Raw genomic sequence first — 13,289 nt, 5'->3', positions numbered from 1 at the left:
CATGAGGTGTCGTTCTTCCAGCCCACGCTGAGATACACTGGAACACTGCAACAGGCCCGAGGCAGAGTCATTGGCCCGGGGAACAGGGTGGGGGGGTTAATGTGGCAGGGAGTGGGGAGCTCAAGGCCTCTCTCTCTCTCTCTCTGCGGGCAGAACGTCGATGTTCTGTGAAGCAGTCACCCCAGTCTCCTCCCGGTTAGTGTAGAGGAGCCCAGGGTGCGAGCAGTGAATGTAGGCAATTGGATGGTGGGAAATGCAGGTTAAGTTGCTGCTTCACCTGGGAGGGGTGTTAGGACCCTGGGATACTCTGGAGGTGAGGGGGAGGGAAATGGGACTGGTGTTACGCCTTCAGTGGTGGCAGGGAAGGGTGCTCTTGGGGAGGGGGTGGGTGTTGGGAAGGAAGGACCAGGGAGTCCCAGAGGGAATGGTCCCTGCGGACAAGGGAGGGAAGGGGGATATGTGACTGGTCCCTCTGGAGGCGGTAGAAATGATGAGTGAGGGACCATTCCTGAGGGGCAACCGTTCAAATCCAGGGCTGAGAGTGGGAACGCAGTTCAGTAAGTAATGTCAGAGATCACTGGGGACTGTTTTTGTGAGAGAATACAGGCACCATCAGTTACCTTTGAGATCTGCCTTTTTTATGATTTGACAGAAGTACAGTGAAAAGTTTTTATTGTTTTATTCGCTCTACAGGCAGAGAATAAGGTACAAAGTGCATTGAGGTAATAGCAAAGGCCTGCAAGATTATGGCTGCAAAGAGAAGGTGATCAGGGTTGACTTTGAGCGTGTCCAGCTGAGATTCACAAGGATAATCCCTGGAATGGCAGGACATGTGCGACTGAGGCTCCTGGGATTGTATTCCTTAAAGTTTAGAAGGATGAGGAGAAGATCCCACAGAAACTGACAAGATAACGCAAGGCTTAGAAATGTTATAGAACATAGAACATAGAAAAATACAGCGCAGTACAGGCCCTTCGGCCCTCGATGTTGCGCCAATCCAAGCCCACCTAACCTACACTAGCCCACTATCCTCCATATGTCTATCCAATGCCCGTTTAAATGCCCATAAAGAGGGAGAGTCCACCACTGTTACTGGCAGGGCATTCCATGAACTCACGACTCGCTGAGTAAAGAATCTACCCCTAACATCTGTCCTATACCTACCACCCCTTAATTTAAAGCTATGCCCCCTCGTAATATCTGACTCCATACGTGGAAAAAGGTTCTCATGGTCAACCCAATCTAAACCCCTAATCATCTTGTACGTTGGACGCTGGGAAATTGTTGCGGCCAGGCGGGGAGACTCGGACCCGTGGACACGGCCTTAGAATTAGAGGGGGTCAATTTAGAACGGAAATGATGAGACATTTCTTCAGCCAGGGGCCTGTGGAATTTATTGCGCTGTGGAGGCCGGGGCATTAAATGATGGCATTGTGGCTCAGTAGTTAGCATTGCTGCCTCACAGCACCAGGGTCCCAAGTTCAATCTCACCCTCAGGCGACTGACTGTGTGGAGTTTGCACGCTCTCCCCGTGTCTGCGTGGGTTTCCTCCGGGTGCTCCGGTTTCTTCCCACATTCCAAAGATGTGCAGGCCAGGTGAATTGGCCATGCTCAATTACCCATAGTCTTACGTGCATTAGTCATAAGGGGGTAGGTTGTTCTTCGGAGGGTCGGTGTGGACTTGTTGGGCCGAAGGGCCTGTTTCCACACTGTAGGGAATCTAATCAAATCTCATACCTTCAAGGCAGAGATTGATAAATTCTTAATCTCGCGAGGAATTGAAGGTCACGGGGAGGTTGCGGGTAAGTGGCGTTGAAATGCCCATCAGCCATGATTAAACAGCAGAGTGGACTCGATGGGCCGAATGGCCTCCTTCCACTCCTATGTCTTATGATCCATTTCGAGGTCCTGGTAAAAACGAGGAAGAAGCTGTTCTTGAATCTGGTAGTACATGTGACAGAGCTTCCTGCTGGCACCAGGTGGGGGGTGGGTAATGGGCAGGGTAGGAAATGTGCTCCCTTTACCCTACAAGTGACTCCAGGCCCACATCAATAGTCAGCTCTCTGCAAGGGCCAGGGTGTTGTGGGTAGGGGCAAAGAAATTCCCAATGGCCAGCCACGCACAGACGCGAGTTAGAAATCGTTCTACCTCTCTGCTTTCAGGGTCGGAGGGGTTTGAACAGTGCACGCAGGTTCGGAAAGGGCGAGGTGTACAAACGAGACTCAGAATGATTGGATTCTCTGTCATCCTGGTGTTGGTGGCTGGTGTGTTTCTGATGGTGAGTACAACTGCAGGATACCGCGGACTGGGAATCATACAACCCCGACAATGCGGGAACAGGACATTCAGCCCAGCAAGTCCACACGGACCCTCTTAAGAGTATCTCACTTATACTATTACTCCACATTTACCCCTGACCAGTGCACCTAACCTGCACGTCCCTGGGCACTATGGGACAATTTCCCATGGCCAATCCACCCTAACCTGCGCATCCCTGAGCACTATGGGACAATTTCCCATGGCCACTCCAGCCTAACCTGCACATCCCTGGACACTATGGGAAAATTTCCCATGGCCAATCCATCCTAACCTGCACATCCCTGGGCACTATGGGACATTTTCCCATGGCCAATCCACCCTAACCTGCACATCTTTGGACTGCGGGAGGAAACCCACACAGACACGGGGAGAATGAGCAAATTCCATGTGGACAGTCACCCGAGGCTGGAATCGAACCCAGAAGTCCGGATGTGCACAGTAAGCAGAGCACGGTACTGAGAGAGTGCTGCACTGTTGGAGGGTCAGTGCTGAGGGAGTGCCGCACTGTCAGAGGGTCAGTGCTGATGGAGTGCTGCACTGTCAGAAGGTCAGTGCTGAGGGAGTGGGCACTGTCGGAGGATCAGTGCTGAGGGAGTGCTGCACTGTCGGAGGGTCAGTGCTGAGGGAATAGGCACTGCCGAAAGGTCAGTGCTAAGGGAGTGCCGCACTGTCGAAGGGACAGATCTGAGGGAGCGGGCACTGTCGGAGGGTCAGTGCTAAGGGAGAGGGCACTGTCGGAGGGTCAGTGCTGAGGGAGTGCCGCACTGTCGGAGGGTCAGTCCTGAGGGATGCCACACTGTCAGAGGGTCAGTGCTGAGGGAGTGGGCACTGTCGGAGGGTCAGTGCTGAGGGAGTTGGCACTGTCGGAGGATCACTGCTGAGGGAGTGGGCACTGTCGGAGTGTCAGTGCTGAGGGAGTGCCGCACTGTCGGAGGGTCAGTGCTGAGGGAGTGGGCACTGTCGGAGTGTCAGTGCTGAGGGAGTGCCGCACTGTCGGAGGGTCAGTGCTGAGGGAGTGGGCACTGTCGGAAAGTCAGTGCTGAGGGAGTGCCGCACTGTCGAAGGGATAGATCTGAGGCCGAGGGCACTGTCGGAGGGTCAGTGCTGAGGGATGCCACACTGTCAGAGAGTCAGTGCTGAGGGAGTGCCGCACTGTCGGAGGATCAGTGCTGAGGGAGTGCCGCACTGTCGGAGGGTCAGTGCTGAGAGAGTGCCGCACTGTCGGAGGGTCAGTGCTGAGGGAGTGGGCACTGTCGGAAGGTCAGTGCTGAGGGAATGCCGCACTGTCGAAGGGACAGTTCTGATGGAGAGGGCACTGTCAGAGGGTCAGTGCTGAGGGAGTGGGCACTGTCGGAGGGTCAGTGCTGAGGGAGTGCCGCACTGTCGGAGGGTCAGTACTGAGGGATGCCACACTGTCAGAGGGTCAGTGCTGAGGGAGTGGGCACTGTCGGAGGGTCAGTGCTGAGGGAGTGGGCACTGTCGGAGGGTCAGTGCTGAGGGAGTGCCGCACTGTCGGAGGGTCAGTGCTGAGGGAGTGGGCACTGTCGGAGGGTCAGTGCTGAGGGAGTGCCGCACTGTCAGAAGGTCAGTGCTGAGGGAGTGCCGCACCTTCGGAGGGTCAGTGCTGAGGGAGTGGGCACTGTCGGAAGGTCAGTGCTGAGGGAGTGCCGCACTGTCGGAGGGTCAGTGCTGAGGGAGTGGGCACTGTCGGAGGGTCAGTGCTGAGGGAGTGCCGCACTGTTGGAGGGTCAGTGCTGAGGGAGTGGGCACTGTCGGAGGGTCAGTGCTGAGGGAGTGCCACACTGTCGGAGGGTCAGTACTGAGGGATGCCACACTGTCAGAGAGTCAGTGCTGAGGGAGTGCCGCACTGTCGGAGGATCAGTGCTGAGGGAGTGCCGCAATGTCGGAGGGTCAGTGCTGAGGGAGTGCCGCACTGTCGGAGGGTCAGTGCTGAGAGACTGCCGTACTGTCGGAAGGTCAGTGCTGAGGGAATGCCGCACTGTCGAAGGGACAGTTCTGAGGGAGAGGGCACTGTCGGAGGGTCAGTGCTGAGGGAGTGGGCACTGTCGGAGGGTCAGTGCTGAGGGAGTGCCGCACTGTCGGAGGGTCAGTACTGAGGGATGCCACACTGTCAGAGGGTCAGTGCTGAGGGAGTGGGCACTGTCGGAGGGTCAGTGCTGAGGGAGTGGGCACTGTCGGAGGGTCAGTGCTGAGGGAGTGCCGCACTGTCGGAGGGTCAGTGCTGAGGGAGTGGGCACTGTCGGAGGGTCAGTGCTGAGGGAGTGCGGCACTGTCGGAGGGTCAGTGCTGAGGGAGTGCCGCACTGTAGGAGGGTCAGTGCTGAGGGAGTGGGCACTGTTGGAGGATCAGTGCTGAGGGAGTGCTGCACTGTCGGAGGGTCAGTGCTGAGGGAGTGCCGCACTATCGGAGGGTCAGTGTTGAGAGAGTGCCGCACCTTCGGAGGGTCAGTGCTGAGGGAGTTGGCACTGTCGGAAGGTCAGTGCTGAGGGAGTGCCGCACTGTCGGAGGATCAGTGCTGAGGGAGTGCCGCACTGTCGGAGCGTCAGTGCTGAGTGAGTGGGCACTGTCGGAGGGTCAGTGCTGAGGGAATTGATTTATTTTTATTGTTTTGTAGGACCTGGGTGTCGCTGACTGGCCAGATCATCCCTTGTTGCCCCCCCTTGAGAAGGGGGTGAGCTGCCTCCCTGACCAGCTGCAGTCCATGTGCTGGAGGGTAGACCCACAATGTCCCTGAGGGAGGGAATCCCAGGATTCTGACCCAGGAAGGAACGGCCAATAGATTTCCAAGTCGGGATGGTGAGGGGCTCGGAGGGGAACTTGCAGGGGGGTGGGGTTCCCATGTACCTGCTGCCCCTTGTCCTTCCAGATGGAAGGGGCCGTGGGTTTGGAAGGTGCTGCCTGAGGGTCTTTGGTGAGTTTCTGCAGTGGGTCTTGTAGCTGGTACAACACTGCTGTTACTGAGGGGGGGGGGGGAGGAAGGGGATGGTACACACTGCTGTTACTGAGGGGGGGTGGGGGGAGGGAAGGGATGGTACACACTGCTGTTACTGAGGGGTGTGGGGGGAGGGAGGGGATGGTACACACTGCTGTTACTGAGGGGGGGTGGGGGAGGGAGGGGATGGTACACACTGCTGTTACTGAGGTGGGGTGGGGGAGGGAGGGGATGGTACACACTGCTGTTACTGAGTGTCGGTGGCAAGGAGGGAGGGGATGGTACACACTGCTGTTACTGGGGGGGGGTGGGGGTAGGGAGGGGATGGTACACACTGCTGTTACTGAGCGTCGGTGGGGGGAGGGAGGGGATGGTACACACTGCTGTTACTGAGCGTCGGTGGGGGGAGGGAGGGGATGGTACACACTGCTGTTACTGAGGTGGGGTGGGGGGAGGGAGGGGATGTTTGTGGGTGTGGGGCTGGGGGCTGCTTTGCCCCTGGATGATGTCGAGCTTCTCGAGTGTTGTTGGAGCTGCCTCCATCCAGGGGCAAGTGGGAAGTATTCCCTCCCCCTCCTGCCTTGGGCCTTGTTGATGGTGGGACAGGCTTTGGGGGGAGTCAGGAGGGGAGTTACTCGCTGCAGGATTCCCAGCCTCTGACCTGCTCTTGGAGCCGCTGGGTTGATGTGGTGGGTCCAGTTGGGTTTCTGGTTAATGGTAACCCCCAGGATGTTGATAGTGGGGGATTCAGTGATGGTAACACCATTGAACATCAAGGGGGTGATGGTTAGATTCTCTCTCAATGGTAACCCCCAGGATGGTGACACTGGGGGATTCAGTGCTGGTAACACCGTTGAGTGTCAAGGGACAGTGGTTAGAATATCTCTTTTTGGTGATGGTCATTGTCTGGTATTTGTATGGCACGAAAGTTATCTCTCCACCCTTCAGGCTCACTGCCTTTATTCCTGATGTAGGGCTTTTGCCCGAAACGTTGATTTTACTGCTCCTCGGATGCTGCCTGACCTGCTGTGCTCTTCCAGCACCAGTCATCCAGAATCTGGTTTCCAGCGTCTGCAGTCATTGTTTTTACCTCGTTGATTTTAACCCGACTGCGAATCCTCTTGCAAGGATGCCTGCCATGAAGAAGTTTTCTCTCTACACGCATGTTACTTGCCAATTGTCAGTCCAAGCCTGGATAATGAGGGTGAAGAGATGGTACAAGGAACACCGTATTATTGAAAACCTGGAACTGTCATTAGGAGTAGGCTTTCCGGCCTATCAGGCAGCATCCGAGGAGCAGGAGAGGTGACGTTTCCAGCATAAACCCTTCATCGGGAATGCTCGGAATGTTGACTTTCCTGCTGCTCGGATGCTGCCTGACCCTCTTGTGCTTTTCCAGCTCCACACTTTTTGACTCTGATGTCCTCTCTCCCTCCTCTTCAACACTATGGTTGAACACTGCAACGCCTTATACCCTTCCCCATTATCCTGTAAGCCGTGGGGAATCAGTAATTTACCAGCCCGTATCTGAGCTGTCAGGGTCCTCCATGGGAGAGAATTCCACAGTTTCCCCAATCCTTTTGGAGCGAGAGAAATTCTTCCTCCTCTCAGTGCCATCCCACTTAACTTTTAAAATCGTGCCACCTGACACCACACTCCCGGTTGGAGGGAACATCTGTCCTGCGTCAATGTATCGTAACTTTCAATCAGGTCACCTCTCATCCTGCAAAAGGCCCAGTTTTACCCCAACACCCAGCGTGGGACACTCCCACCCTCCCAGGGATAACACTTCCCGCATCTGGCCCAGGCTTGATGTGATTCGGAATGTGGAGCTGATCAATTTGTGTCTGGAATTCAATGACTGAGATCTCACGTCCTCTGGGGGATGGAATCACACGTAATCACCAAACCCCCTCGTCCGCTCTGCCTCCAGTGACTTGCCCCTTACTCTGAGACAGCAGACCCTGATTGGTCACTCATCGTTCAATGTCATCACCCATCGTCACTTCATAATATTCAATGAGACACCATTCCAACCCTAATCCTAAACCTGACACTAACCCTAACCCTAAACTTAAACCTTGACCTAGCCCTAACCTGAACTCTAACCCTAACGCTAACCCTGATCCTAACCCTGACCCTAACGGTAAGCCGAAACCTCATCCATCCCACCCAGTACCGGATACCTCCATCCTGAGAAAAAAGCTTCAGAATTCCCATTCTGACCATGCCACTGAATGGTCTCCCCTCAACCTCCTGCATTCCACTGAAAACAAACGCAATCTTTCTTCAAAGCTAAAAATCCCCCAAACTAGACAATATCCTCACCGTGACCCTAACCCTAATGTGAACCTTCATCCTGACCTTAACTCTAACCCTGAACCTAATCTTAACCCCAACCCTGACAGTGACCCTAACCCTGACCCCAATCCTCACCCTCATCCTGACTCTGGCCCTCACCCTCACCCTCACCCTGACCCTGACCCTATTCCAAACCCTAACCTCAACCCTTATCCTGACCAACATACTAACCTGGAACCTGAGCCTGTCCTTGACCCTAACATTGAACCTGACCCTCACCGTAACCCTGACCCTGACCCTCAACCTCATCCTGACCCTGACCCTAACGCTAACTTTAACCATCCCATTCTTCAAATATTTCGCGAATGCAGGCTCACTTTCATCAATCTCTCCTCGTCAGACCACCCTGCCTTGAGAGTTACAGAAAAAGACTATTCTACCCATCAAGTCCATGCAGGTCAGTAAGCAACCACCGAACCATTCTAATCCCACTTTCCCACCATTTTGTGCAGAGTCCTGCTGAATGAGAGTCATTGAGTTGGACAGAAACAAACCCTTCCGTCCTCATTACGACCAGATATCCTAAATTATTTTAGTCCCATTTCCCAGCACTTGGCCCATATCCCTCCAAACCCTTCCTATCCATGTCCCCATCCAAATGCCTTTTAAATGTTGTCATTGTACCAGCCCCCACCACTTCCTCTGGCAGCTCATTCAAAACACGTACCACCCTCTGTGTGAAAAAGTTGCCCCTTAAGGTCCGTTTTATATCTTTCCCCTCTCACCCTAGAACTATGCCCCTCTAATTCTGGACTCCCCCACCCCAGGGAAAAAGACCACATCGATTTACCCTATCCATGCCCCTCATGATTTTATGAACCTCTATAAGGTCACCCCTCAGCCTCCGACGCTCCAGGAAAAACAACCCCAGCCTGTTCAGCCTCTCCCTGTAGCTCAGATCCTCCAACCCTGGCAACATCCTTGTAAATCTTTTCTGAACCCTTTCAAGTAATCGCATTGTTGAATCTGATGAACCGCTATTGCAAACTCTCAATGGTAAAACACATTTTCTTCGATGAGGAAACTAAAACTGTACACAAAAGATTTACAAGGATGTTGCCAGGGTTGGAGGATCTGAGCTACAGGGAGAGGCTGAACAGGATGGGGCTGGAGCGTCAGAGGCTGAGGGGTTTATAAAATAATGAGGGGCATGGATAGGGTAAATAGGCAAGGTCTTTTCCCTTGGGTGGGAGAGTCCAGAACTAGAGGGGCATAGGTTTAGGGTGAGAGGGGAAAGATATAAAAGGGACCTGAGGGGCGACTTTTTTCACCCAGAGGGTGGTACGTGTATGGAATGAGCTGCCAGAGGAAGTGGTGGAGGCTGGTACAATGACAACATTTAATAGGCACCTGGATGGAGATATGAATAGGAAGGGTTTGGAGGGATATGGGCCGGGTGCTGGCAAATGGGATTAGGTTAGGTTGGGATATCTGGGTCAGCATGGACGGGTTGGGCCAAAGAGTGTGTTTCCGTGCTGTAGGTCTCTATGGCTCCATAATATTCCAAGTGAAGATTCATTTTGCGTTGATACAACTGCATCGTCACTCCTGTTCCCCAGTCAGCTTGAAGGCCAGTGTGGTAATTGCCTTCTGAATCAGTTCATCCTTTGAAATGTCAGATGCCCAGAAAGTGGCTGGTAAAAGGAGGAGTAACGAAAGAGTGATTGGAAATCTGACAGTGAAGTGATTGTACCAGCTCTGCAGAGAGGGGAGTTTCTCCCCCTCAGCCCTGAGGCACGGTGAGATGGGTGTGTTGGACAGGAACGAAGGGAGTTTAGTTTCTTTTCGCAACGGGCTAACCCTCTATTATTCTGTGCCCAGGTACTGCAGAGTCAATCGAGTGGTCTTTGAGGTCAGAGTGCATCGTGATTGAACCAATCCAGGTGGAAAAAGGTTTTTCCGACATATCTCCCGGGTCACAAAACATCAATCAATATTTCCCACCATCCAGATTCTCCCCTGATTACAGTGAATCCAACACCATCTCCCTCTGTCCCGAATCTGCCCAGATCACTGTGGATCCAACACCATCTCCCTCTGTCCTGAATCTGCCCAGATCACTGTGGATCCAACACCATCTCCCTCTGTCCCGAATCTGCCCAGATCACTGTGGATCCAACAGCGTCTCCCTCTGCTCAGACACTCCCCGATCACTGTGAATCCCATAGCATCTCCCTCTGTCCCGACTCTCCCCAGATCACTGTGGATCCAACAGCATCTCCCTCTGCCCAGACTCTCCCCAGATCACTGTGGATCCAACAGCATCTCCCTCTGCCCAGACTCTCCCCAGATCACTGTGGATCCAACAGCATCACCCCCTGATCAGACTCCCCCCTGATCACTGTGGATCCAACAGCGTCTCCCTCTGCCCAGACTCTCCCCAGATCACTGAGGATCCAACAGCGTCTCCCTCTGCCCAGACACTCCCCAGATCACTGTGGATCCAACATCATCTCCCTCTGCCCCGACTCTCCCCAGATCACTGTGGATCCCATAGCATCTCCCTCTGCCCAGATTCTCCCCAGATCACTGTGGATCCAACACCATCTCCCTCTGTCCCGACTCTCTCCAGATCACTGTGGATCCAACACCATCTCCCTCTGCCCAGACACTCCCCAGATCACTGTGGATCCAACAGCATCTCCCTCTGTCCCGACTCTCTCCAGATCACTGTGGATCCAACACCATCTCCCTCTGCCCAGACACTCCCCAGATCACTGTGGATCCAACAGCATCTCCCTCTGCCCCGACTCTCCCCAGATCACTGTGGATCCAACAGATCTCCCTCTGCCCAGACTCTCCCCAGATCACTGTGGATCCAACAGATCTCCCTCTGCCCAGACTGTCCACAGATCACTGTGGATCCAACAGCATCTCCCTCTGCCCAGATTCTCCCCAGATCACTGGGGATCCAACACCATCTCCCTCTGCCCTGACTCTCCCCAGATCACTGTGGATCCAACAGTGTCTCCCTCTGTCCCGACTTTCCCCAGATCACTGTAGATCCAACACCATCTCCCTCTGCCCTGACTCTCCCCAGATCACTGTGGATCCAACAGCATCTCCCTCTGTTCCGACACTCCCCAGATCACTGTAGATCCAACAGCGTCTCCCTCTGCCCAGACTCTCTCCAGATCACTGTGGATCCAACAGATCTCCCTCTGCCCAGACTCTCCCCAGATCACTGTGGATCCAACGTCATCTCCCTCTGCCCAGACTCTCCCCAGATCACTGTAGATCCAACAGCGTCTCCCTCTGCCCAGACTCTCTCCAGATCACTGTAGATCCAACAGCATCTCCCTCTGCCCAGACTCTCCCCAGATCACTGTGGATCCAACGTCATCTCCCTCTGCCCCGACTCTCCCCAGATCACTGTGGATCCAACAGCATCTCCCTCTGTTCCGACTCTCCCCAGATCACTGTAGATCCAACAGCGTCTCCCTCTGCCCAGACTCTCTCCAGATCACTGTGGATCCAACAGATCTCCCTCTGCCCAGACTCTCCCCAGATCACTGTGGATCCAACGTCATCTCCCTCTGCCCAGACTCTCCCCAGATCACTGTAGATCCAACAGCGTCTCCCTCTGCCCAGACTCTCCCCAGATCACTGTGGATCCAACAGTGTCTCCCTCTGCCCCGACTCTCCCCAGATCACTGTGGATCCAACAGCATCTCCCTCTGCCCCGACTCTCCCCAGATCACTGTGGATCCAACAGATCTCCCTCTGCCCAGACACTCCCCAGATCACTGTGGTTCCAACAGATCTCCCTCTGCCCCAACTGTCCACAGATCACTGTGGATCCCATAGCATCTCCCTCTGCCCTGACTCTCTCCAGATCACTGTGGATCCAACAGCATCTCCCTCTGCCCCGACTCTCTCCAGATCACTGTAGATCCAACAGCATCTCCCTCTGCCCAGACTCTCCCCAGATCACTGTGGATCCAACAGTGTCTCCCTCTGTCCCGACTCTCCCCAGATCACTGTGGATCCAACACCATCTCCCTCTGCCCAGACACTCCCCAGATCACTGTGGATCCAACAGTGTCTCCCTCTGCCCAGACACTCCCCAGATCACTGTGGATCCAACAGCATCTCGCTCTGCCCAGACAGTCCCCAGATCACTGTGGATCCAACAGATCTCCCTCTGCCCAGACACTCCCCAGATCACTGTGGTTCCAACAGATCTCCCTCTGCCCCAACTGTCCACAGATCACTGTGGATCCCATAGCACCTCCCTCTGCCCTGACTCTCTCCAGATCACTGTGGATCCAACAGCATCTCCCTCTGCCCCGACTCTCTCCAGATCACTGTGGATCCAACAGCATCTCCATCTGCCCCGACTCTCTCCAGATCACTGTGGATCCAACACTACCTCCCTCTGCTCAGACTCTCCCCAGATCACTGTGGATCAAACAGATCTCCCTCTGCCCCGAATCTCCCCAGATCACTGTGGATCCAACACTACCTCCCTCTGCTCAGACTCTCCCCAGATCACTGTGGATCCAACAGCATCTCCCTCTGCACTGACTCTCCCCAGATCACTGTGGATCCAACGTCATCTCCCTCTGCCCAGACTCTCCCCAGATCACTGTGGATCCAACAGCGTCTCCCTCTGCCCCGACTCTCCCCAGATCACTGTGGATCCAACAGTGTCTCCCTTTGCCCCAACTCTCCCCAGATCACTGTGGATCCAACACCATCTCCCTCTGCCCTGACTCTCCCCAGATCACTGTGGGTCCAACACCATCTCCCTCTGCCCAGACTCTCCCCAGATCACTGTAGATCCAACAGCGTCTCCCTCTGCCCTGACTCTCCCCAGATCACCTTGGATCCAACAGCATCTCCCACCATCCAATGTGATCTGGGGAGAGTCTGGGAAGAGGGAGATGATGCTAGAGCCACTGTGTCTGGGGAGAGTCTGGACAGTGAAAAACACTGGATCTACAGAGGGAGATGCTGGTGGATCCACTATGATCTGGAGAGAGTCTGGATAGTGGGAGATGCTGTTAGATCCAGACTCTCCCTAGATAACATTGCATCCAACTGTGTCTCCCACCATCCAGACCCTCCTCAGATCGAAGAGGATCGAACAGTGCCCTCCCGCCCCCCACTCCAGTCGCTCCCAGACCACAGTGGATTGAATGATGCCTCTCCTGAAGACACCAGTAGATACCCTGGAGATGGTTTCCATGCTGAGGGAGTGAGGTGGGAAGTCAGGCAATGAAAGGAGCAGTCCTGCAGCCTCCCTGGATATGATATACAAAAGGAGGCCATTCAGCCCATCACAGTGGAAGTGCAGGATATTGATCAGCCGTGCTTGTAAATGCTTTATTTTTGATATTGTTTGAGTAATTTATTGTACAGTAATAAAACCAATAACCAGTGGCATTGGTCATCATTGCAGTCAGGTAAACGGGGCTATTTGGTCATTTTGAACGTGTTCTGACATTCACCATGATCTGATTTTAACCCAACTCTCCTGCATCTCCCAGCACCCCAATAATCCTCGATCCACTCGATCGTCGAGAATCCGTCTCCCTTTGCCTTCAAAAAACATTTTACGATTCTGCGTCCGCTGTTTTTGGAGGGAAGGAATTCCACAAAGGAAAAAGGTGTTTTCTCATCTGTCTTCGAAAGGGGTGACCCCTTTTAACTT

General features: G+C 54.2%; 1 protein-coding gene across 2 annotated transcripts in view; it reads left to right on the top strand.

Annotated features, from left to right (window-relative positions):
• Nucleotides 1–13,018, top strand: part of si:dkeyp-97a10.2 (HEPACAM family member 2) — a 28,060-nt gene extending 15,042 nt beyond the window's left edge. For both annotated transcript variants that reach the window (XM_060852687.1, XM_060852685.1), the window contains exons 4-5: nucleotides 2,163–2,278; nucleotides 9,455–13,018. In XM_060852687.1, the coding sequence (XP_060708670.1) occupies nucleotides 2,163–2,278; nucleotides 9,455–9,484 (146 nt within the window). In that variant the 3' untranslated portion in view covers nucleotides 9,485–13,018. The remainder of the gene's footprint in view (nucleotides 1–2,162; nucleotides 2,279–9,454) is intronic.
• Nucleotides 13,019–13,289: the final 271 nt, after the last annotated feature.

This window comes from Hemiscyllium ocellatum, chromosome 38 (genome assembly GCF_020745735.1).
Source record: "Hemiscyllium ocellatum isolate sHemOce1 chromosome 38, sHemOce1.pat.X.cur, whole genome shotgun sequence".
In the NCBI taxonomy this organism is placed as follows: domain Eukaryota; kingdom Metazoa; phylum Chordata; class Chondrichthyes; order Orectolobiformes; family Hemiscylliidae; genus Hemiscyllium; species Hemiscyllium ocellatum.
Note: the sequence above shows the minus strand (reverse complement) of the source record. Positions and strands in the feature narration are given on the sequence as shown.